The sequence below is a fragment of the Geotrypetes seraphini genome, chromosome 16 (assembly GCF_902459505.1).
Source record: "Geotrypetes seraphini chromosome 16, aGeoSer1.1, whole genome shotgun sequence".
Lineage (NCBI taxonomy): Eukaryota > Metazoa > Chordata > Amphibia > Gymnophiona > Dermophiidae > Geotrypetes > Geotrypetes seraphini.
This window is the reverse complement of record NC_047099.1, coordinates 11,071,275-11,092,983: the sequence shown is the minus strand read 5'-3', so window position 1 is coordinate 11,092,983 and position 21,709 is coordinate 11,071,275. Positions and strand designations below refer to the sequence as shown.

At 44.6% G+C, this 21,709-nt stretch overlaps 1 protein-coding gene across 1 annotated transcript in view; it reads left to right on the top strand.

Moving 5' to 3' along the window:
* The window catches only part of LOC117349594 (solute carrier family 12 member 3-like), a 52,594-nt gene that overhangs the window by 7,390 nt on the left and 23,495 nt on the right, over positions 1 to 21,709 (top strand). The window contains 11 exon segments of the mRNA XM_033923185.1: positions 2,908 to 3,017; positions 12,633 to 13,877; positions 14,272 to 14,424; positions 14,821 to 14,896; positions 15,418 to 15,513; positions 16,067 to 16,206; positions 16,343 to 16,453; positions 16,833 to 16,944; positions 18,483 to 18,607; positions 19,350 to 19,434; positions 20,193 to 20,350. Of these exon segments, the coding sequence (XP_033779076.1) occupies positions 12,678 to 13,877; positions 14,272 to 14,424; positions 14,821 to 14,896; positions 15,418 to 15,513; positions 16,067 to 16,206; positions 16,343 to 16,453; positions 16,833 to 16,944; positions 18,483 to 18,607; positions 19,350 to 19,434; positions 20,193 to 20,350 (2,256 nt within the window). The 5' untranslated portion in view covers positions 2,908 to 3,017; positions 12,633 to 12,677.

Below are 21,709 nucleotides of genomic sequence, written 5' to 3'. Positions count from 1 at the left end.
GCAGGTCGTGGTGGAGGGTAAGGTTCCCGCGTTGTGTAATGAGAACTGCACTGATCGGGAGCGGGGAGAGGTGGGTGAACCGCTATCCCTTGCCGGAACGGGAACCATGGTTGCAGGAGCCTGAACAGGGCAATCATGATCACCGTTGCTCTGTCCTGAAGAATCTTCTGCAGGACTTAGGGTGTTCCAACTCACAGACAGACCGTCGGGGCTGAGACGGCGATGGGTTGATCTCTTTGCGCAGAAGGTCGAGTATTTTGAGTTCGGTTCGGTTGCAAACAAGTCGATGCTCGGTGTGCCCCAGGTGCTGAAGATCTTCTTCATCGCAGCTGGGTTGAGACATCACTCATCGGAATCCAGCTGGTGGCTGAGTCTTTCTGCCAGGTCATTCTGCTCCCACAGGAGGTAAGTTGCCTGGATGGGGCATTGAATGGAGTTGGAGAACTCCCACATGTGGCAAGCTTCCTTGCATAGCGAGGTTGACCCTGTCCCTCCCTGTTTGTTGATATAGTGCAAGGCCACCTGGTTTTCTGTTTGGGTGAGGACTGCCCTGCCTGTTTGAAGGTTTCGAGGGCATTCCCTAAGGCCCTGAGCTCCAGTAGGTGGGTGGTCAGAGGTTGGGTACACTGGTCCCAGTGACGTCTGAGGTGCCCTTTCAGGGATCACATGAGTAGTCTGGTGTGCTGCACAACAAAGACCGGAGCGTGCTGACGATGAGCTGCTGGCAGGGATGCGCTGGGCCAGGGATGTCATGGCGTCGATCTGGTAGTCCCGTAGGATGGCCTTGGTCTGCGTGGTGTTGATGACTGCCCAGATGAACGATATCCCCTGGGTGGGTATCAGGTGGGATTTTATGTAGTTGATGAGGAACCCCAGTTCTTGGAGGAGGGTTATGGTGGTTGACGGGGCTGCCAGCTGTCGAGATAAGATAGGACGCGCACCCCTTGAAGGCGAGGATGTGCCACTGCCACGCACTTTGTGAACGCTCTTGGAGCCATTGAGAGTCCAAGGGGCAGGACCTTGTACTGGAGGCGTCTGTCTTGGCTTTAGAAGCGACGATGCCTCCTGTGGGCTGGGTGCATGGGATACTAGCCAATACTCGGGCTGTAACAGGGCCAAGACTGTACCCAGAGAGTGCATCTGGACCTTGTGTATGCATCTGTTGAGCTTACAGAGATCCAGGAACGAGCGTTGTCCTTGTCCATGGTGACGCGGGGGTTCCTGGAGTAGAAACCCCTTGGTGATCTCCTCTGTTCGTCACCGCCTCTATTGATTCTGCCGAAGCAGGTCCTCTCCTTGCTGCAGGAAAGTTGGGTCGTCAGAAGGAAGGTGCCCCGCCCACTCGGAGGGGGCGGGGGCGGGAGTGGAGACGAATTCGGAAACCCTGCTTGATGATGCTGAGGGCCCACTGGTCGATGGTGATCCTGGGCCAAGCCTTCGCAGACAATCTGATCCTGCTGGGCCGGAGAGTGGTCAAGGTTCTGTTTTTGTCTTGGGGAGAGGGCTGCCCTTGGATGCCCCTGCCCCTCGGGCGGTGCTTGTTTGCGTAGCAGTTATGTTACTGTTGCGAGCGCTGGGGCACAGACTGCTGCCAGTGTGGACTGGCTCAGTTGTGAGCTGGAGTCTCTATTTTATTTTATTTATTTATTTCCTCTCACTGGCCTCCTGATAAAGCCCCATCTGAAACTGGAGCGCAGCAATTCGTGCGCTCAGCATTGCGCCCTCGAAGGTCTTTTTCCCCGTGGAAACCAGGGTTTTTCAGGTCCTTCCCTGACGGGGGTTGGAGGAGGGGGGGTCGTACTGCCCTGTTTCTCTTAAGCTACCGCAATGTCCATGTATGGCTGCTGCGGGTTGTCGAATCCCTGGGCTGGAAAGATCTGGTACTTCAATCCCAGTCTCCTTGATGTTGGTTGCCCTGAGGAGGGAGTCAGCCAAATCTTGTCTCTGCAGTCCAGGAAGTTCTTGTGAACTGGAATCGCCACTGCCTGCGTGAAGTACTGGTACTGGTAGTTCAGGCCTTGTAGTACTCTGTCTTGGGTACTTGTTGTCCACCCACGTGGATCTTGAGAAAGGCTGTGAGTTTCTGGAGGGACTTGGGGTGAGTCCTCGTTTGTGGGTTTTTGGTTTTTTGTTTTTTTTTTAGTAAATATTTATTTATTTTTGTGGGTGGGGACTCGGGGCGTGGCTGGAGGCTGGTGTGTAGCTTGTTCCTCCGTTGCTTGGGTGCATGGCATGCCGCTGAACCACGCCATGTTGTTGTGCGTGGCTCCCTCTAAAGGGGCCAAGGAAGTAACAATCAATTTACCCGGCCCTCAGAGATGCCACCTGGGGATCAAACAATCATATCCCCCGGCTTTACGCACCTAATCGTCATCGGGTCAGGGCAGAGTGTGAGACTGGTATATCATTTTTTTCTTTTTCTTTTGTTTTTTATATATGTGATAAACTCTTATACTGATTTAAAACAATAAATATTTCTAATGAGTTTGAAATGAATACTTAGCTTAACCGGGATGGTAAATGGCGGTTGACAAGGGATAAACAAGCCAACATGTTTCACCCGTAGAGGGGGTTTCCTCAGGGCTACTATCCCTGCAACAAGAAACCTCGCTTTAGTATGGGAAACGCTAAGTATAATATAGAATATAAAATATAATATAACATTCACACTATAAATATATTTATATTCATACCTTTTTGTGCTAGTTATACACGACTTGGCCACCCGATCTAAGTTCTCAAGATGGCCGCGGCGTGCTAAAAGGTGTCTTTAAATTTCCCGGGACCCGGAAGTGAGGTGGGAAGGGGGAGGGCAAAAAGAACCCAACCTCTACGTCACCCCAGCTTGAGGGGGGGAAATATACAAAGTATAAATCAAATGTTTTCTATCCTCCCATCATGTTGTAGGAAACGACTGTACTCCCAGAGAAAAATCATAAAAGGGATGACCATTCCAATTCGAGGTTTAAACCATAAGGGATAACAGAGTTTAAACGATATATCCATCGTTGTTCCAGGTAATTCAACTTAGCCTCCAAATCCCCCTCCATCCCTTGTACACTTAGAGTGTCAATGACTCTCCATCTAATCTGGTCTATCTGATGTTGTTTTGACAGCCAGTGTTGGACTAAGGGTGCAGATAAGTTGCCCGTCGCTATTCTGGATTTATGCTCTGCACCAGTCTGGAAATTAAAATGTAATAAAAGTGAGCCAAGTATAGCACAATCAAGCCATTGTGACATCACTGGCAAGGTTGGCTCTTAGACATTGGTGGAATGAGGCATTACAATGTCTCAATGCCAGCTCTGGTTATCAGAGGCCAAAACTTTTCACACTGTTTATTGATTCAATTTTCTATACTGTTCTCCCAGGATCACAAGGCATGGAGGGGGTGGGGAGGTGGAATTGAACCCACAACCTCAGGATGCTGAGGCTGTGGCTTTAACCACTGAACCACACTTTAAGGTTGTAACTTCTTTTCTGTGCAGGTTATTCCGGGGCCTAGATACTATCTTCTTGGCACAGTGGTTCAGCCCAAAACACTACAATTTCCAAAGGAGGGGAGGTTTACTTACATGGAATAACAGTTTACCCTAATTATTTACATAGAAGGAGGAGAGGGGGAATGTCTCTGTTCCAGCATCACAATGCTGCTGTTGGTTAGTCAAATTCTTTCCTTCACCCATGGAAAGTTTAAACCTTTATTTAACACTCTGCAAATACTATGAACCCAGGCAGAGCCAGTGAGGGCTGAACTCCTTACAATGGGATACCTGATAAGATCAACCGGAGTCAAGCCAGTTCATTCCAGCTCTGGACGCCAACCTGTGAAAAAAAACCAACCATTTGAAAGTCACCCCTTACCCCATCCAGAATCCTCCGGGATTCCTGCTTTGATCCAACGTTCATCAGATATCACATTATCCTTCCAAACTGTTCATTTTTCAAAAGCCTATTATTGTCTCCCTCACAAGGAAATTGACCCTGATCACCAGTCCCTCTAGTGAACTTCCTTTAGCTGCCATATGAGTCTCGAATGCTATAGGGGTACTCGGACTCCCTTCTCTCCTAATCCACCACAATTTTAGGAGTCACCCCTGTAAGTGACTGGCAGTCAGATACAGCTTGAATTTAAGGGCTAGATTCACTAAGCTCACTGATCGTGTCCCAACCAGTTTGCGACTCCAAGACGATTCACTAACCTTCTGCCCGATCCGATCCGCACATGCAAATGAGGGGAAATGGCATGCAAAGTAGGAAGGCAGCGATTCACTAAACAGAAGAAGGAACACCGATCCGCATATGCAAATGAGGGGAAATGGCATGCAAAGTAGGAAGGCAGCGATTCACTAAACAGAAGAAGGAACACCGATCCGCATATGCAAATGAGAGGAAATGGCATGCAAAGTAGGAAGGCAGCGATTCACTAAACAGAAGAAGGAACACTGATTGGGCTGGCAGATCTAAAAAGAAGCGACTGCTGAGGACCTTGCCAGCTGTCCTGCTCTCTGCCGCCCTGAAATAAAACATTTTAAACACATCTCCCTTGTGCAAAAAGCGCAAGAAGGCAAGCTCTGCCGACTCTCCTGCTCTCTGCCGCCCTGTCCCTGCCGACTCTCCTGCTCTGCCGCCCTTCCCTGCAATGTGACCTGTGGTTTTAACCCACGGGTTAAAATTGTGCTTTGACCTCGCTTGTGCGAAGAGCCGGTGCAGTGATCCGTGGGGTCGCTGTGGGGTGTGCCGCCGATCACATTAATTTGCATGAGGAGGCGTAGTGAATCGGTCGCCCAGGAAGACTTGGCCACGGATCGCCCAACAAAGGTGAGCTTAGAATACCCCTGAATCAGCTTCTCTGAGATAATCACAATTGGGCTCATAATTGAAACTTAAACACGTCTAAATTTATTAGATAACCCAGTGGCATGATCCTATGATACTGTGATATTTGGTATGGAAATGGAGCAAAAAGTCAGATTTCTGCTAACAACAATAAATTATTACTAATAATGACTGGTGTTGCCATTCAGCAAATTACATATAATTGGAAGGATTGGAGGAGATTAAATTATAACTTTTGGTGGAATTCTTTATGCCATATCTATAAAATGGAAAGATTTATTGCTTTACAAAAGGGATACTTTAAGAAATTTCAGGATGTGTGGAAACCATTAACAAAATATTGTAAGGATTAAGTAAAATTATTTCCCTTTTATTTATCAGTTCAGGATGTAGGGAGGGGGTGTTTTATTATTACATATATTATATAATAATGGAATATATGGTTGGGAGGGATGGGAAAGGGGAAGGGATAAAAAATTTTATAATGTACCAATGATCGTTTATAAGTGATGTATTTATTGTTACTGTGAATGAATATATTTTACACTTAATGTAATTTTGAAAATGAATAAAGAATTTATTTTAAAAATTTTTTTTTAAAAACACATCTAAAAACCCATTTGGACGATCTAAAAGACAATAATCAAACCGACGTTCTGGACTTTCTGTGCACCCAGAGTTCAAAGGGGCATATCTGGAGGCGTGGTTAGGGTGGTATTGGGGCGGGATGTGGGTGACCTAGACTTAGTCGTCCTGTAGGGATAATCGAATGTTTCATGAGATTTCCTGAACGAAACTTAGTTAGATGATGTAAAAACAGGTATAAGTGCCAAAACGTATCCAAAGTGATCAGATAACCACTGCAGAGACAATGTAAAGACCCATACACACTCCCCCAGTGATCGCTGACCCCCTCACACTGCCACAAATATCAGAATAAAAATGTACATACCTGTCTCCGGAACATCAGCACCTGCTATAGGAAAACCTGCTAGAGCTGCATTCATATGTCTTAAGTAGCCTGGGGGGGGGGGGGGGGGGTGCTAATGAACCATAGAGAGGTGGACCCAGGCCCATAAGGCACTCTAACCACTACATTCATGGTGGAACATGTGCGCACCTCCCCCCTACTCTACTGCCATATAGGTTTTACCTGCAGCCAAAAGGGCTATTGGGATTGTAGACAGGTGGGTATAGTGCAGTGGTCTCAAACACGTGGTCCGGGGGCCACATGCGGCCCGCCAGGTACTATTTTGAGGCCCTCGGCATGTTTATCATAATCACAAAAGTAAAATCAGTTTCTTGATCATATGTCTCTTTAGCTATAAATGACAATATTATTATTAAGACTTAGCCAAAAGGAAAGATTTATAAACTATAAAGAGTTTTACCTCATGCAAATCGTCATTTCTTTAATAAGACATGAACTATTTTTTTCTGAGGCCCTCCAAATACCTACAAATCCAAAATGTGGCCCTGCAAAGGGTTTGAGTTGGAGACCACTGGTATAGTGGGTTTTGGGAGGAGTATACAGGATATAGAGTGGAATTGTACTAATCAGAATGATGTCCACACAGAAAAATGTCCTTTAGCTCATCTGATGGTCCAATAACTTTATTCATCCAGTAACTCAATGACTTGACATGTACATGTTTCGGCCAAACAGGCCTGCTTCAGGAATCTTGAGAATCTTCAAAATAATGTCAGATGATGTGATGGATAAATATGTAGTCTCTCATGTGAGAGCTTCTGCAGCAGTGCTCGGAGCCATGGGGCAGATCTGAACTCCTATCATCTTCATTACATGCAAATCTCTTTCATGCAGATTCATTAGGACTATTCTGGAAACCTGACTGGCTGGTGATCCTCCAGGACAGGGCTGGGAACCACTGCCCTAGGGTGCTGCCTGGCTTTGTATAATTGCAGCGTTTGGATTCCTCAGACGCACAAGCAATGTTGACAACACAAAAAAGCTGCCCAGCCCATGTTTCCTTCCTTCCTCTGGGAATGTGAATACAGCACTAATAGCTGAAGAGAGATCTCTGGAAGGAGAGGGCAGGATTTGTCCTTTCTGCTCCACCGAAAGAATGTCAACATAATACATGTAAAATAAATGGGAGCTGAAAAAAGGAGAACAAGGATTAAGATCCAATGTGAAAGAGCCCATTCATAATTATCTCAAAATAACCACTTGTTGCAGAAACATTGGGAAGGTTTGGAATTTCAAATTAAAACGTCAAAGGCTCCAAAAGGAAGTACCCGTCTCCTTCCACGTTAGACCATAATGCTTGAGTACCTGAATAATATGGAATCCGCATAGAATTGTAGGATTTGCAGAATATAATTTTTTTTAAAAAAAAACCAACACGTTAGAATTTTTCCAGTGTTCATCGCTTGAGGATGATATTTTTTGAGGGATATACAGAGGCCACTGCTGTTTTTATGAATATAACTCAGCATCCCCTTTCCCTGCTCTCTATATCATTTCCTTCACTGGCACTGCCCCCATTTCTCCCTCTCAGATTTTGTTTCATTAAGTCTGACTGCTAGGGACTCATTCTCTTCTTGGCTGGTCTCAGCTGCCAGGGCTGTGGATTAACCCAAGAGGTGCCTGTACCTGGGGACACCTGCTGGCCACCCTTTTCTCAGATTTTTCTGCCCGCCTTAGGAGGTATCTTCTGTCTATCCCTTAATCTGCTTCTTCTTATCAATCCAATCTTTTCTTCATCTAGCCATCTTTCAGTTCCCAGTGAACCCCTTTCCCTTCTTGCATGTTTCAGTTGCAACTCAGTGGGAAGGGTTAGTAGGATCTGTGGTTGAGCAGAGACCAGAGGGTCTCTCCTGAGTGGAGCCAGAAGGTGTGTGTGTGGGGGGGGAGGGGGGGAGAAGACTCAAGTTCTCCATTTCTGTGTGCTTCTGACTCAAGAACCAAGAGGAGGCAGAAATTCCTGCCATAAACTCCCTTATTCCACCGTTTCCCACTACTTAACAAGTACACACATTTCATCCTTGTCCCCAGCCTCCTGTCCTGGTCTTTGCTCCCATGATTAACTCCCACCCCCCTGCACTCCCCATCCTGTCTCGCTTAAAATATTGATGGAGGGCAGCTAATGAAATCGGGTGGGGGAAGGTTGTATGTTTGAAGATGAGCCCTTCACACCTTTCCTGATGTCATTAAGCACTCTTGGTGGGGCTGCAGAGTTTAGAAGGAGGCTGTGGGCAGCTATTGTCTTTCATTTGCCCAGCCCCCCATATATAAAGAGGGCACAAAATCTCAGAGCATCTACTAGGAGGGGGAAGGAAGGTGAAAGGGAGGCAGAGAGGAGAGAAAAAGAAGGAAGGGAAGTGGGGGATAGGGAGAGATGGGAAGATAGGTGAGAGATAAAAGAAAGGAAAGAGAAGAGAGAAAGGGGAAATCAAGAAATGAAAGGGAGAAAGAGAAGGGGAGAGAAGAAAATATAGAAAGTGAAGGGAGAAGGAGAGACAGAGAGAAGAGGAAAAGGAAGAAATAGAAGGGGTAAGACAAGAAAAAGACGGAAAGACACAAAAGAGAGAGAGAGAGGAGGTAAGAGACAAGAGCATAAAAAAGAGAGAAACAGAGATAAGAAAAGGAAAGGGGATAGAGAGAAAGGGAAGGGGAAAGGGGGAGAAAGAAAACAGGAAAGAGACATAAAGGAAAGGAGAGAGGGAATAGAGAAAGAGAAGAGAGAAAGGGGAAGCAGGAGGGGCATAAAAGAGGAGATGGAGAGAGAATAATAAAATAGAGAAACAGAAAAACAAATGATACTGAGAAAGGGAAGAGGGATTTTGATTCTGGGTTGGTTTTACTGCTTAATATTCCACTTTTCACCCTACAGCACCAAGGAGGGTACAAACATAAATTCTTAATAATACATTTAATACATAAACAGCAAAAGCAAGACAACATAAAAAAAAAAGGAGAAAAAGAAGAACAGTGGGGTGATTGACCCTAAACCTTCTCCAGCCCCAGGACCTGCAGGTACGTGACTGTGATGAAAGGGAGGGATGACATGTGGCCCGCAAAGGGTAGCTATGGAACTTCAAGTCACCCAAGCAAGGGTGAGCCAGTCCTGGATTTCTCTCGAGTGCATGCTGGGACATGTAGTGCTTGCCTTAATTACAGCAATTCAAGTCACAAGGCTTCTCCTGGAGTCTGCTGTATTATGTGGGGGGATGTTTTATACTCATTCTGCTTTCTCGGTCTTCTCTCCATCTCTGTCCCCTTCACCCCCACCCCTATGTCGGGGACTGTGTGGGAGTTTATCTCCAGTAGGCTTCTCACTCAGCCCTTCACTGCGAGGGAGTAAAGGGGTAATTAGTCCAGGGGAAGAGGGAAATAGAAAGTGAGATCACAACAGAGGGGGAAATGTTTCTACTTTTCATCTCCCCTAGAACTTCTGGCCTTTTCAGTTCACTTGGCTTCTATATGACTACTGTATTTTCTATTATTATCCTTGCCAGACTCCCACTCCCTTGTTTCGCAAGCAGTTTGTGTCTCTCTGCTGATTACCCTCTGCTTTGCCCCTCTCTGTATCCCTGGATGTTGTCCCTGCTCCCCTCCCCTCCCCTTTCCCCCCTTCTCTCAACAGTTCCTATATCTCTGGTTATTGCCCCCTGCTTTCTCTTCTCTGCCCCCTCTTCTTCCTCTCGGTGGAGCTCGTTTTCAAAGCACTTCAAGTACCATAGGTTACTACGATACTTTGGGCTCCTTTTACGAAGCCGCGTTAGGGCTTTAACACGCGGAATAGCGTGCGCTAAATTGCCACGTGCGCTGAACGCTAGCGCCAGCATTGAGCTGGTGTTAGTTCTAGCTGCGTAGCGCGGGTTTAGCGTGCGCTAAATTGCCACGTGCGCTGAACGCTAGCGCCAGCTGCGTAGCGCGGGTTTAGCGTGCGCTGAAAAGCTGCATGCGCTAAAAACGCTAGCGCAGCTTAGTAAAAGGAGCCCTTTGTGTGTCTCCTCTAAATGCGTTCAAAAGGAGCCCAAAAGACTGCTGTCTTTCATGGTCCCTGCCTTTCTTCCTCTCAACAGTTTCAGTGTTTCTGCAATTAGTTTACTTTGTGTTTGTTTCATGTCAGATGGGACTGCTGCGTAGATTCAAAGGCAAATGTTAGGAAATTCTACTTTACGGAGAGGGTGGTGGATGCCTGGAATGCGCTCCCGAGAAAGGTGGTGGAGAGGAAAACGGTGACTGAGTTCAAAGAAGCGTGGGATGAACACAGAGGATCTAGAATCAGAAAATAATAGTAAATATTGAACTAGGCCAGTTACTGGGCAGACATGCACGGTCTGTGTCTGTATATGGCCGTTTGGGGGAGGATGGGCTGGGGAGGGCTTCAATGGCTGGGAGGGTGTAGATGGGCTGGAGTAAGTCTTAACAGAGATTTCGGCAGTTGGAACCCAAGAAATAGCTAAGAAGAAAATATAAAAAAATTTAAATTGAATCGGGTTGGGCAGACTAGATGGACCATTCGGGTCTTTATCTGCCGTCATCTACTATGTTACTATGTTACTATGACATAATTTGAGGTTGAGGGGTGGTAGATTCAAGAGCAATGTTAGGAAATTCTACTTTACGGAGAGGGTGGTGGATGCCTGGAATGCGCTCCCGAGAGAGGTGGTGGAGAGGAAAACAGTGACAGTTCAAAGAAGCATGGGATGAACACAGAGGATCTAGAATCAGAAAATAATATTAAATATTGAACTAAGGCCAGTACTGGGCAGACTTGCACGGTCTGTGTCTGTATATGGCCATTTGATGGAGAATGGGCTGGGGAGGGCTTCAATGGGAGGGTGTAGATGGCCTGGAGTAAGTCTTAACAGAGATTTCGGCAGTAGAAACCCAAGCACAGTACCAGGTAGAGCTTTGGATTCTTGCCCAGAAATAGCTAAGAAGAAAAATTTAAATTGAATCAGGTTGGGCAGACTGGATGGACCATTCGGGTCTTTATCTGCCGTCATCTACTATGTTACTAAATGCAAAGGCATCCATTATATCCTATGGGCATTTTAGCTTTTAGCATGCGCTAAATCGGTTATCGCACCTTAATAAACGGACCCCTAAATTTGCTAGAGTCACTCCAGTCTTACATGATTTGCATTGGTTACCGATTGCCACTAGAATAGAATTTAAAATCTTGTGTTTACAGTTTAGCATTTAAAATTTGGGATGGGAACGTCCTTTCTTACATTTCAGATTTTATTGTGATAGCGACCATGTTGCATCTCCACTTGAACTATTCATTTGAATAAACTAAACTAAACTAAACCTTAGGTTTGTATACCGCGCCATCTCCACAAGCGTAGAGCTCGGCACGGTTTACAGGATTAGGTTGAAAAGGAGCTACAATGAAGGGTTATAGGAAAGGAGCTAGGAAGATAAAGAACCAAAGAGCGGGAGGTGTTAGATTTTTGAAAAGAGCTAAGTTTTCAGGGGTTTGCAGAAGGATTGGAGGGAGCTTGAAATTCTGAGCAGGGATGTGAGGTTGTTCCAGAGTTCTGTGGTTCTAAAGGGGAGGGATGTTCCTAGTTTTCCTACGCGGGATATACCTTTTGCAGAGGGGAATGATAGTTTCAGTTTTTGGGAGGATCTAGTGGAATTAGGGTTAGAGGAGTTCCAGAAGAGTGGAATAACGGGAGGGAGGATGCCATGTAGGATCTTGAAAGCTAAACAGGCACATTTAAAGAGGACTCTGGAGTGAACTGGGAGCCAGTGAAGTTTGGACAGGAGTGGGGAGACGTGGTCAAACTTGCCTTTAGCGAAAATAAGCTTGGCCGCAGCGTTCTGGATTAGCTGAAGTCTATGGAGTTTTTTTTTTAGTTAGGCTTAAATAGATGGAGTTGCAATAGTCTAGAATACATTTGTTGCCCTCTTCTGTAGTGATTAAGAAGATCCTTTTTTAAAACCCTTTTCAATTTAGCTACTCCTAAGAACATAAGAATAGCCTTACTGGGTCAGACCAATGGTTCATCAAGCCCAGTAGCCCGTTCTCACAGTGGCTAATCTAGGTCACTAATACCTGGCCAAAACCCAAGGAGTAGCAATATTCCATGCTACCGATCCAGGGCAAGCAGTTGCTTCCCCCCATGTCTTTCTCAATAACAGACTATGGACTTTTCCTCCAGGAACTTGTCCAAACCTTCTTTAAAACCAGCTACGCTATCTGCTTTTACCACAACCTCTGGCAACACGTTCCAGAGCTTGACTATTCTCTGAGTGAAAAAAAACATTTCCTCCTATTGGTTTTAAAAGTATTTCCCTGTAACTTCATCGAGTGTCCCCTAGGCTTTGTCATTTTTGGCGGAGTGAAAAATCAATACTCTGTGGAATTCTTTGCCCTCTATAATTAGATGTGAGGCTAACTACCTGAGATTCTGGAAACTGTTAAAGTTGTGTGGGAGATATTTGAAAATGAGATTGTAAAATCTGATGTACTATAAGGCCATTTTTATTCATGATCCCTCCTTTTACAAAGCCATAGCTCGGTTTTTAGCACCAGCCTTGGCAGTGACAGCTCTGACGCTCGTAGGAATTCTATGAGCATCGGAGCTGTTGCTGCCATGGCTGGCGCTAAAAACCATGTTATGTTTGTAAAAGGGGGAGGGGGAAATTTGTATATTCTGACTCTTATTGTGAATACTGGTGAGCTCCTAGTACAGATGGTACATAAATATTGTTGTATCTAGGTATTGCCCCTGGCTGCTTCCCCCTTGTACACCCCTCCCTCTTCACCAAAGTGTCAACCCTTCATGCTGTTTTTTCTGTTTTTTAGTTACTGTGAGGAGGTGAGACCTCTAGTCCCCTGAGAGCCCCTGCCATGGATTCCTGTGGTACTGTGGGCAGATTTACTGTCGTACAGGTTGACAGTGAAAACAGCTGGGCCAATGTCCTTTCTCTTTCTGGAAGCAACTGTAACAGTTCCATCTCTGGGCATCATCTTATTCCGAACTGCACTGTGCTAAACTGTGCCACCTCTCCTGTCTCCATCCAGAGGGGTAGGGCTGCACTAGAGACGATTTCGCAGGTAGAAGAAATAAATACCACACTAGAAGCCATTAATAATATAAATGCAGCTTCTCCATCAGCCACACCTAACTGTAAAGGCGAACCTCCAGCCTATGAAAATTGCAATCCATTGTCATCAGGCTCAACAGTTAACTGCAGTTGCCTAACTCCAACCTCTTCCTCCATCAATGATGGGCTGGCTCCTACCAGCTACTCCACAAATGATGACCTAACTTCCACCAACTCCTCCACCAGTAATGAACCGACTCCTACCTGCTTCTTCTCTAATGGTGAGATGGATCCTATCTACTCTTTCAACAGAAATAGACTGGATCCAACCTCTTCCTTTGCCATTGAGAGGCCATTTCCTGCCTGTTCCTTTAGCACTGATGGACTGTCTCCAGCCAGCTGCTGCACAACCGATGAGCCAGCTCCAGCCTATGCCTTGACCAGTGATATGTTGGCTCCAACTTGTTCTTTCACTGGTGAAGACCTGGCTCCTGCTTGCTCCTTCATCAGAAATGAGCTGGCTCCATCCTACAACTCCACCGTTGATGGGCTGGCTCCAGCTTCTTCCTTTACTGATGATGGTTTGACTCTAGCCTATTTTTCCAGCACTAGCAGTGAGCCCGCTCCTGTTTACCTGCCTGCCTCTGATTGCCCAGTAGTGAAAGTCCAGACAGAAGTTCATGAAGGCCTGGAGAACCTGAATGAGTCAATACACACCTTCAGTGATGGACTCTATATGCGTTCCAGCATCTCCACTGGGGAAGAGGAGTTCAACACTTGCAGTGGGGAGTTAGTAATAGAAAACACAGTAGGGAAAGATTCAGTTTCTCTCAGCAACGGGACTTGTACCAGTGCTCATACCCTGTCTTCCATGAATGGGATGACATACATTTATGATACCTTGGACACTACACCACACTACGAGTTCTACACCAACACAATTGTTCCAGGCAAGTTAAGGCGCAACCGGCCTTCACTGGATGCCCTTCGTAACGCATTGGTGGTGAGTTTCGCTGAATGAGTGTTCACTAGGTGAATTATACAGAGTAATGCAGAGATAATATATTAGCTAAACTTACCCTACAAAATGGGATTAAAATTCAGAAACTTTATTCCTCTCCTCTTCTTGAATGTTACTGAGTTCTTGTAGTTGTTTCAATCCTGAAAACTGGACCAATGTAAGAACTGTCCAAAAATGTTTCTAGTCGAGTTTTCCAGATGACATGATATCGTAAGAACATGGTCTTGAAAGGTCCTGTGCATTATCAATCTTCTCTACTTTACCACTCTGCCTTCCATGATAGTCCCACTCCAAAGCACACACACCTTTCCCTTCCTACCCCTCCTCACCCCAACATCTTATCTAGTCCACTAACTCTTGTTCTGTATCTCCACAGGATGAAGAGCAGACAGTCCATGCTCTTCCACCTCCCAATGTTGAGTCTGGCAGCAAGGAGAATCCCATTGTCACAGAGGGGACCAACGTGGAAGACCACAGTCTCAAAGCTAAAGGGCAACCAGTTCGCTTTGGCTGGATCAAGGGTGTGTTGGTAGGTTCTGATACTTCCATCCTATATTGTATTGCCTTCCATGACAGATTCCTCCACAAGTTTTGGTCAAGAGCATAGGAAAGACTGGAGGAGGAATCAAAGACCAGTTCGAAAGAAGCATTAGATAGGAAAACAAATAACTTTATGAAATTCAATTTTACTTTGAGTAGGAAGTGTCTGATATAACCACAGAGTCAATGCCAACTAATCATATTGTCAATATGGCTGCCTCCTGAGAGTCCAGGAGGAGACTCCTGTATGATGGCAGTTAAACAACAAATAGTTTGTCTTCAAGCAGGTTGTGTAATAAAGGAGTGGTTTTTCTGTTTTACTTCTAGACCAGGCTTAGAGATTTCTAGACCAGGGTTTCAGGGTTTGTGTCTTCTCTTCATCCAGATTCGCTGCATGCTAAATATCTGGGGAGTGATCCTGTATCTGAGGCTGCCCTGGATCACCGCAAAGGCTGGAATAGGTATGAAGACACGAGGCAATATGTTTAGGACTAATGTATAGAAAAAACTGGGAGTTCTGAAATTGGATAATTAAGATTAGGAGAGGGCTCATAGCTAGGTCAGATTTGAAAATCATGATTATGTGAAGTGGGATGAAAATAGGTGCAGGGTGATGGGGGTGGTTGGATTGAAGGTAAGGCAGGCTATTTACGAATAGGTTTACTTGGACCAAGGTTGGGTGAGGCTTGTCAAGTATGTCATGAAAAAGCATGGTTATCTGAGATTGACTGTTTTTGGGGTAACTTTTGGTAAGGTGAGCAAAGATGGATGGGTTTGGGATAGTTTGTGGGTCAAGTGCAACATGGTCAGCCTGGCATGAAATTAGTTGGGTTGAGGGAGATTTGAGCAGGGGTTAGAGAAGGTTGCATGGATTTTGGGAAGGTCTAGTGTGTGGAGTGAAGAAATGGGTTAACATTTTGGGACAGAGAAGGCTGAGAATTTGGGCTCCAAATGGTTGAAGTGACAACAGCTCTTTGTGCAGGACTCACCTGGCTGATCATTCTCCTCTCTGTGGTTGTGACCTCTATCACTGGACTTTCCATCTCTGCTATTTCCACCAATGGCAAAGTCAAGGCAGGTAAGTTTGGACCTGTAGCTAAAAGGAGGTGAGACTTTGAGGCATTAGAAGACCTGGACTTAAAATTGGGGGACTAAGTTATTATTCAGCTTTGTATTGAGGGCAGAGCACTTTCCTTTCTTTCAGATCAAACTTCTAGATTGTGAACAATAAAGGCGCCTATTTATTTAGTAAATTTATGCGATGATTTTACATTGCATTGTATTGTATTGTACTGTATTGTATTCCACTGAATTCTACTGTATTTTGTGTCTTCACTGATATGTCTCAGTTCTCTTGCTGTGAACCGCCTGGAACTTCTGGTTGGGCGATATATAAGAAAATAAATTATTATTATTATTACAATATTTCAGAGTCAAGAATAAACTGTTGAGATTCCTCTTCTGACTGAGCACGGGCTTAAAGAATCTCTATCCCATTCTGTATGTCTCCAGTGTTCAGATACAAGCTTGCTTCAATAAATGTCAATATTGTTATTGTAAACCTCTCTTCTGGTCTACTGAATTTTAAGGGTGGTCTAGGAAATCCTTCAAATAAATATTACATCTTCCAGGGGGCACCTACTTCCTTATCTCTCGGAGCCTGGGCCCAGAGCTTGGTGGCTCCATTGGACTCATCTTTGCCTTCGCCAATGCCGTGGCTGTGGCCATGCATACAGTGGGCTTCTCGGAGACTGTACGGGACATGCTGATAGTGAGTTTCCATCTTCTCTCCTCAGCCCCTAACCTCACCCTTCAATAGGAATCTTCCTTTTTTTTCTCTTTGTCCAGCTCCCTAACCTGGGCTCTAACCTCACCCCTCTTCCTATCTTCTTTCCTCTTCCATAAAGGAATACAATGCCGTCATGACAGACCCTATCAATGACATCAGAATCATTGGTGTCATCACAGTCACCCTTCTGTTGGCCATCTCGTTGGCAGGGATGGAGTGGGAAGCCAAGGTATGGTAAGATTTGTCCTGTCTTCTACATATCATAGACCTATCTCCCATCACTCAGAGCAAGCAAGAAGGGACAGAAAGCACAATAATTCAGGTTTATTTAAGATCTTAGGGATGACAGTGTTTATAAAGAGAAAGGGAATGCAGAAATTTCCTGTAGCTGATGTGGCAGTGGGCACAGGGACACACTTTGCACTCATGGCTGCCATCTAGTGATTGAGTGCATAAGGACACATCGTCAGTGGTGCATCTCTATTCTACATCCCATTCTGTTTTCTCTCACTTCACGTTTTGCTACGTGACCCTTCAGCACCAATCCCCTTGAGTCTCCTCTTCTGTTTCATGGACCTGCTGAGATTCTGTTTTCCATCATCCTCCAGGCTCAGATTGTCTTCTTTGCTGTAATCATGGTCTCCTTTGTAAACTACTTGGTGGGAACGCTCCTACCACCTAACGAGGACAAGCAGTCCAAGGGATTCTTCGGCTACCAAGGTGAATAAACAGCTCATCCCAATAGATCCATTGATAGCAAAAACATCCCATCATCAGCCAACCACACAAATTGCATACACAACATTCAATAGTGATGTTACATACTATAGTTCACTGTGGTGTTAGTATGGTTGTATTTTGTTTTCATGGTTTTTTTATGCATGTTTGTTAGATAGGATGGCATTGACCAGTATTGCAGGCAATAAATATTGTGAATAAATAAATAAATTAATACATAGGGACTTGAGAGGCCATTTTGGAATGTAATATGAGGGAGAGTTGTCAACACTGAAACTGAAATAGAGGAGTCGCTTTTGTGGCACCAGGCCGGGTTGGCCTGGCTCGATTTGGCACATGGAATTAGAAGCTGACAGAGACTGAGGGTGATGAGAATGACTGGGGTTTATTTTTATTTTCTTTTTGCTTTCTTTTTGTTGGACTTAATTTTGCTTTTTTTTTTTTTATTTTTCTTTGGGGTTCTTTGATATTGAAGTTTTCCCTTCTGTTGTGCCTTTTATGGACCTATAGTACTGTATTGAATTATTGTATTATCTTTTCCCTCTTCCTTCTCTTTATATATGTAAATGTAAGTAATTATTTCTTTCATAGGTACTATATAGTTAGATTATGAGCCTGTTGGGACAGAGAGGGAAATTCAAAGTACCTGATTAGATTTTTGGCCATTACTTAAGTCAATTTAATTGTTTTGTAAACGCTTCGAATCCTTTGGGAGATTTAATGGTATATAAGACACCACCATTAACCCCTCCTTTTACAAAACCATAGCACAGTTCTTAGTGCCAGCTGTGGTGGTAAACAGCTCCGATGCTCATTGAATTCCTTGAGTATCGGAGCTGTTACCGCCACAGCTGGCACTAGAAACTGTGCTACCATTTTGTAAAAGGGAGGTGTAAATTAATTTAAAGACCTCTGTGTTGTTTGGAGAGGATATGCCACTCCTGACTGTTGAACACTGTCTATCTTCTGTCCTGTGAGACATTTCTTGCAGTACACCTTAGACCATTCATGGGCAACTCCGGTCCTCAAGTGCCGGAATCCAATTGGGTTTTCAGGATTTCCCCAATGAATATGCATGAAATCTATTTTCATGCACTGCTTTGAATGTATATTCATTGGGGAAATCCTGAAAACCCGATTGGATTCTAGCCCTCAAGGACCGGAGTTGCCCATGTCTGCCGTAGACAGTGACACATACCCACTGCTGCTATGTGGTGTAGATCAGTGGTTCCCAACCCTGTCCTGGATGACCACCAGGCCAGTTAGGTTTTCAGGATAGCCCTAAAGAATATGCTGGAGCAGATATGCATGCCTGGCACCTCCATTATATGCAGATCTCTCTCATGAATATTAATTAGGGCTAGCCTGAAAACCCGACTGGCCTGGTGGTCCTCCAGGACAAGGTTGGGAACCACTAGTGTAGATTTCTTATGAGGAGAACCAGAAGGGAGGCAGATTAGAGAATGATTCAGTCTTTGCATCTTAGCTCACTAACCAGAACCACCTCTTCTTGAATACAGGATCCATCTTCCTGGAGAACATGGTTCCTGAATGGCAAGAGGAAACATTTTTTGGCATGTTCTCTATTTTCTTCCCATCAACTACTGGAATCCTGGCTGGTGCTAACATCTCTGGAGACCTGAAGGTATAAAGGGGAGGGGCTCCAGTAGGTTATAAGATATTTATATTTGTTCCTGTATGGTACTTCACTAGCATGAGAGGTCAAAGGATTCCATGTTCATTCCTTGACAATACTTGTTCTTCCAAACCAAAGGATTCTATGATTTGTTGTCTTTTCTTCCTTTCATTGGGAAAAAAAAAGTGCAAGCCCCTTGTGATTTGTTAATCTTTCAATGAACAATATAGTCCAGTAGTCTTTACTCATTTTAAGTGGGGGCCACTTTGGATCTAAATGGACTGAAAGAGATCAACCAAATATCTTCCCATGTGAGGCCATGAGTCTGCTGACCAGTGTATGTCAATGACATCTACCCCACCAGCCAGCCTTCAAAACTTTTTATTGGACATATCGTCAAGGTTGTGGGCATTTCCAAATGCATTCTCTTCATCTATTGAGAAATGCTTTGTCCTTCAAGAATGTGGCTCTTCCCTTCATCTACTTCCCCCTTTCTGTCATGAACTTAATTAGAGAAGCAGAACAAAAAAAAAAAGCCAGAACAATGCTGAGGGTTGCCCAGAGGCCGCCAGCGGCCCCCAGGCCTTGCATTGAAAAACACTGCAATAGTCAGTGAGGTAAGTCTCCTTTGGTTGTATCGACCTACATGGTTGCTTCTCGCCTTGTTCTCACTCAGGGTGTCCTGGAAAGTGAAAATCAAGTCTTTGTTGTGCATGTAAACCTTGGAGTTTCCTTTGCTTTTGCCATGCAGGATCCAGCGGTAGCCATTCCGAAAGGCACTCTGCTAGCCATCTTCTGGACAACTATTTCTTATTTGGCCATCTCTGCAACCATTGGTGAGATCAGTCAATCAGCACAGGAAAAGGGCTACTTGAGAGGGAGGTAGACACACCAATGAAAGAGACAGAAGACACTTCCTCATGTATTTGATCAAGGCCGCTGTTGATTCTGGGCCCAGGACATGAGCTGAGGGGACTTCTGTTTCTCTGTGACTAGGCTTGGGAATATGTAGTCTTTCTGGGATGTTGTACCATGTGGTTGGCTAAGTGAGTCACTCTGTTTATCTGCAAGTTGGCATTTATTTATTTAAATATTTGTATCTTGCAGAGTCAACAATTCTAGGCGGGTACCAACATTACATACAAAATAAAATGGAAACAAACAGTATACAGTACACCAAGCACATAAAACATTCAAACAATATACAGGTATTAACAACACATTAACACATGTCTAAAATTCCATGAGCATAAAAAATAGAAAATCAGATCAGACAACTCTCCAAAATGAAGGTAAAGCCTAGGGTTACCAAAAGTCTGGATTTCCCCGGACATGTTCTGTATTTGAGGCCATGTCCAGGGGTTCGGACAGCTTTTCAAAACCCAGCACATTGACCTCACTTAACAAAACAGCATTCAACTAGGGCTGTTTTCAGACATTTTCAAAATTGAAGCAACGTAGGGCCTCATCTTAACTCCAAGGGGGTGTTCCCACCATATTGGTGGTTATATGCCTGTGAGTGGAAAGTCTGGTTCTCCTGGTGTCCCTGCAGCCAGACCATCCTGTGACATAATCACTCCTCCTCCCTCCTCAGGATCTTGCATGGTGCGTGACGCCTCTGGGAACCTGAATGATTCCACACTCTTCAACATGACGGAAGGTTGTGAGGGCTTATCCTGCTCTTACCGGTGGAACTTTGCAGAGTGTCGAGAGGCTGAGACCTGCCCCTATGGGCTGGCAAATCTCTACCAGGTGAGCAGAAAGATAGAAAACTGAGTGGGTTGAAATGGTCAATATTCTCAATGAAGAAGGGTAAATAGTGAGGTTCCCCAGGGGTCTGTGCTGGGACCGCTGCTTTTTAACATATTTATCAATGATCTAGAGATGGGAATAACTAGTGAGATAATTCAATTTGCTGATGACATAAAGTTGTTTATCTTTGTTAAATCGCAAGAGGAATGTGAAAATTTGCAAGAAGACCTTGTGAGACTGGAAGACTGGGTGTCAAAATGGCAGATGATGTCTAATGTGAGCAAGTGCAAAGTGATGCATGTGGGAAAGAGGAACCCGAACTATAGCTAAGTGATGCTGGGTTCTATGTTAGGAGTCACTGCCCAGAATACGTTGAAACCCTCAATGTGTGGCGGTGGCTATGAAAGCAAATAGAATGTTAGGAATTATCAGGAAAAGAATGGAAAGCAAGATGAAAATGTTATAATGCCCTTGTATCACTTTATGTTACAGCTGCATCTCGAATACAGTGTGAGGTTCTGATCGCCATACCTCAAAAAAGATATAGTGGAATTAGAAAAGGTACAGAGAAGGGCAGAGAAAAAAGGAATGGGTCAACTTCTCTATGAGGAGAAGCTAAAGCGGATAGGGCTCTTCAGCTTGGAGAAGAGACGACCCAGGAGTGATATGATAGAAGTCTATAAAATAATGAGTGGAGTGGAAAGGGTAGATGTGAATCGCTTGTTCACTCTTTCCAAAAATACTAGGATTAGGGGACATGTGTTGAAGCTATTAAGTAGAAGATTTAAAACAAACTGGAGAAAATATTTCTTCACACAACGTGTAATTAAACTCTGGAATTGGTTGCCGGAGAATGTGGTGAAATCAGTTAGCTTAGCGTGATTTTTACAAGATTTGGATAATTTCCTAAAAGAGAAGTCCATAGGTCATTATTGAGATGGACTTGGGAAAATCCACTGCTTACTCCTAGGATAAGCAGCATAAAATCTGTTTTACTTCTTGGGATCTAGCTAGGTACTTGGGATCTGGGTTGGCCACTGTTAGAAACAGGATACTGGGCTTGATGGACCTTTGGTCTGTCCCAATACATCAATTCTTATGTTCTTATGTGAACTAAGTCTAGGACAATGAAGCCATTGTGACATCACGGATGAGGTTGGCTCTTAAGCATTGGTGGAATGAGACATTATGACATCACAATCTCCGCTCTGGAATGTTGCTACTCTTTGGGTTTCTGCCAGGTACTTAGGACCTGGGTTGGCCACTGTTTAAAACAGGATACTGGGCTTAGGCAATTCTTATGTTCAGATCAGTTCCTATAATGTAAGGATCTCCCGGATTTATATATGAATGGTTAAG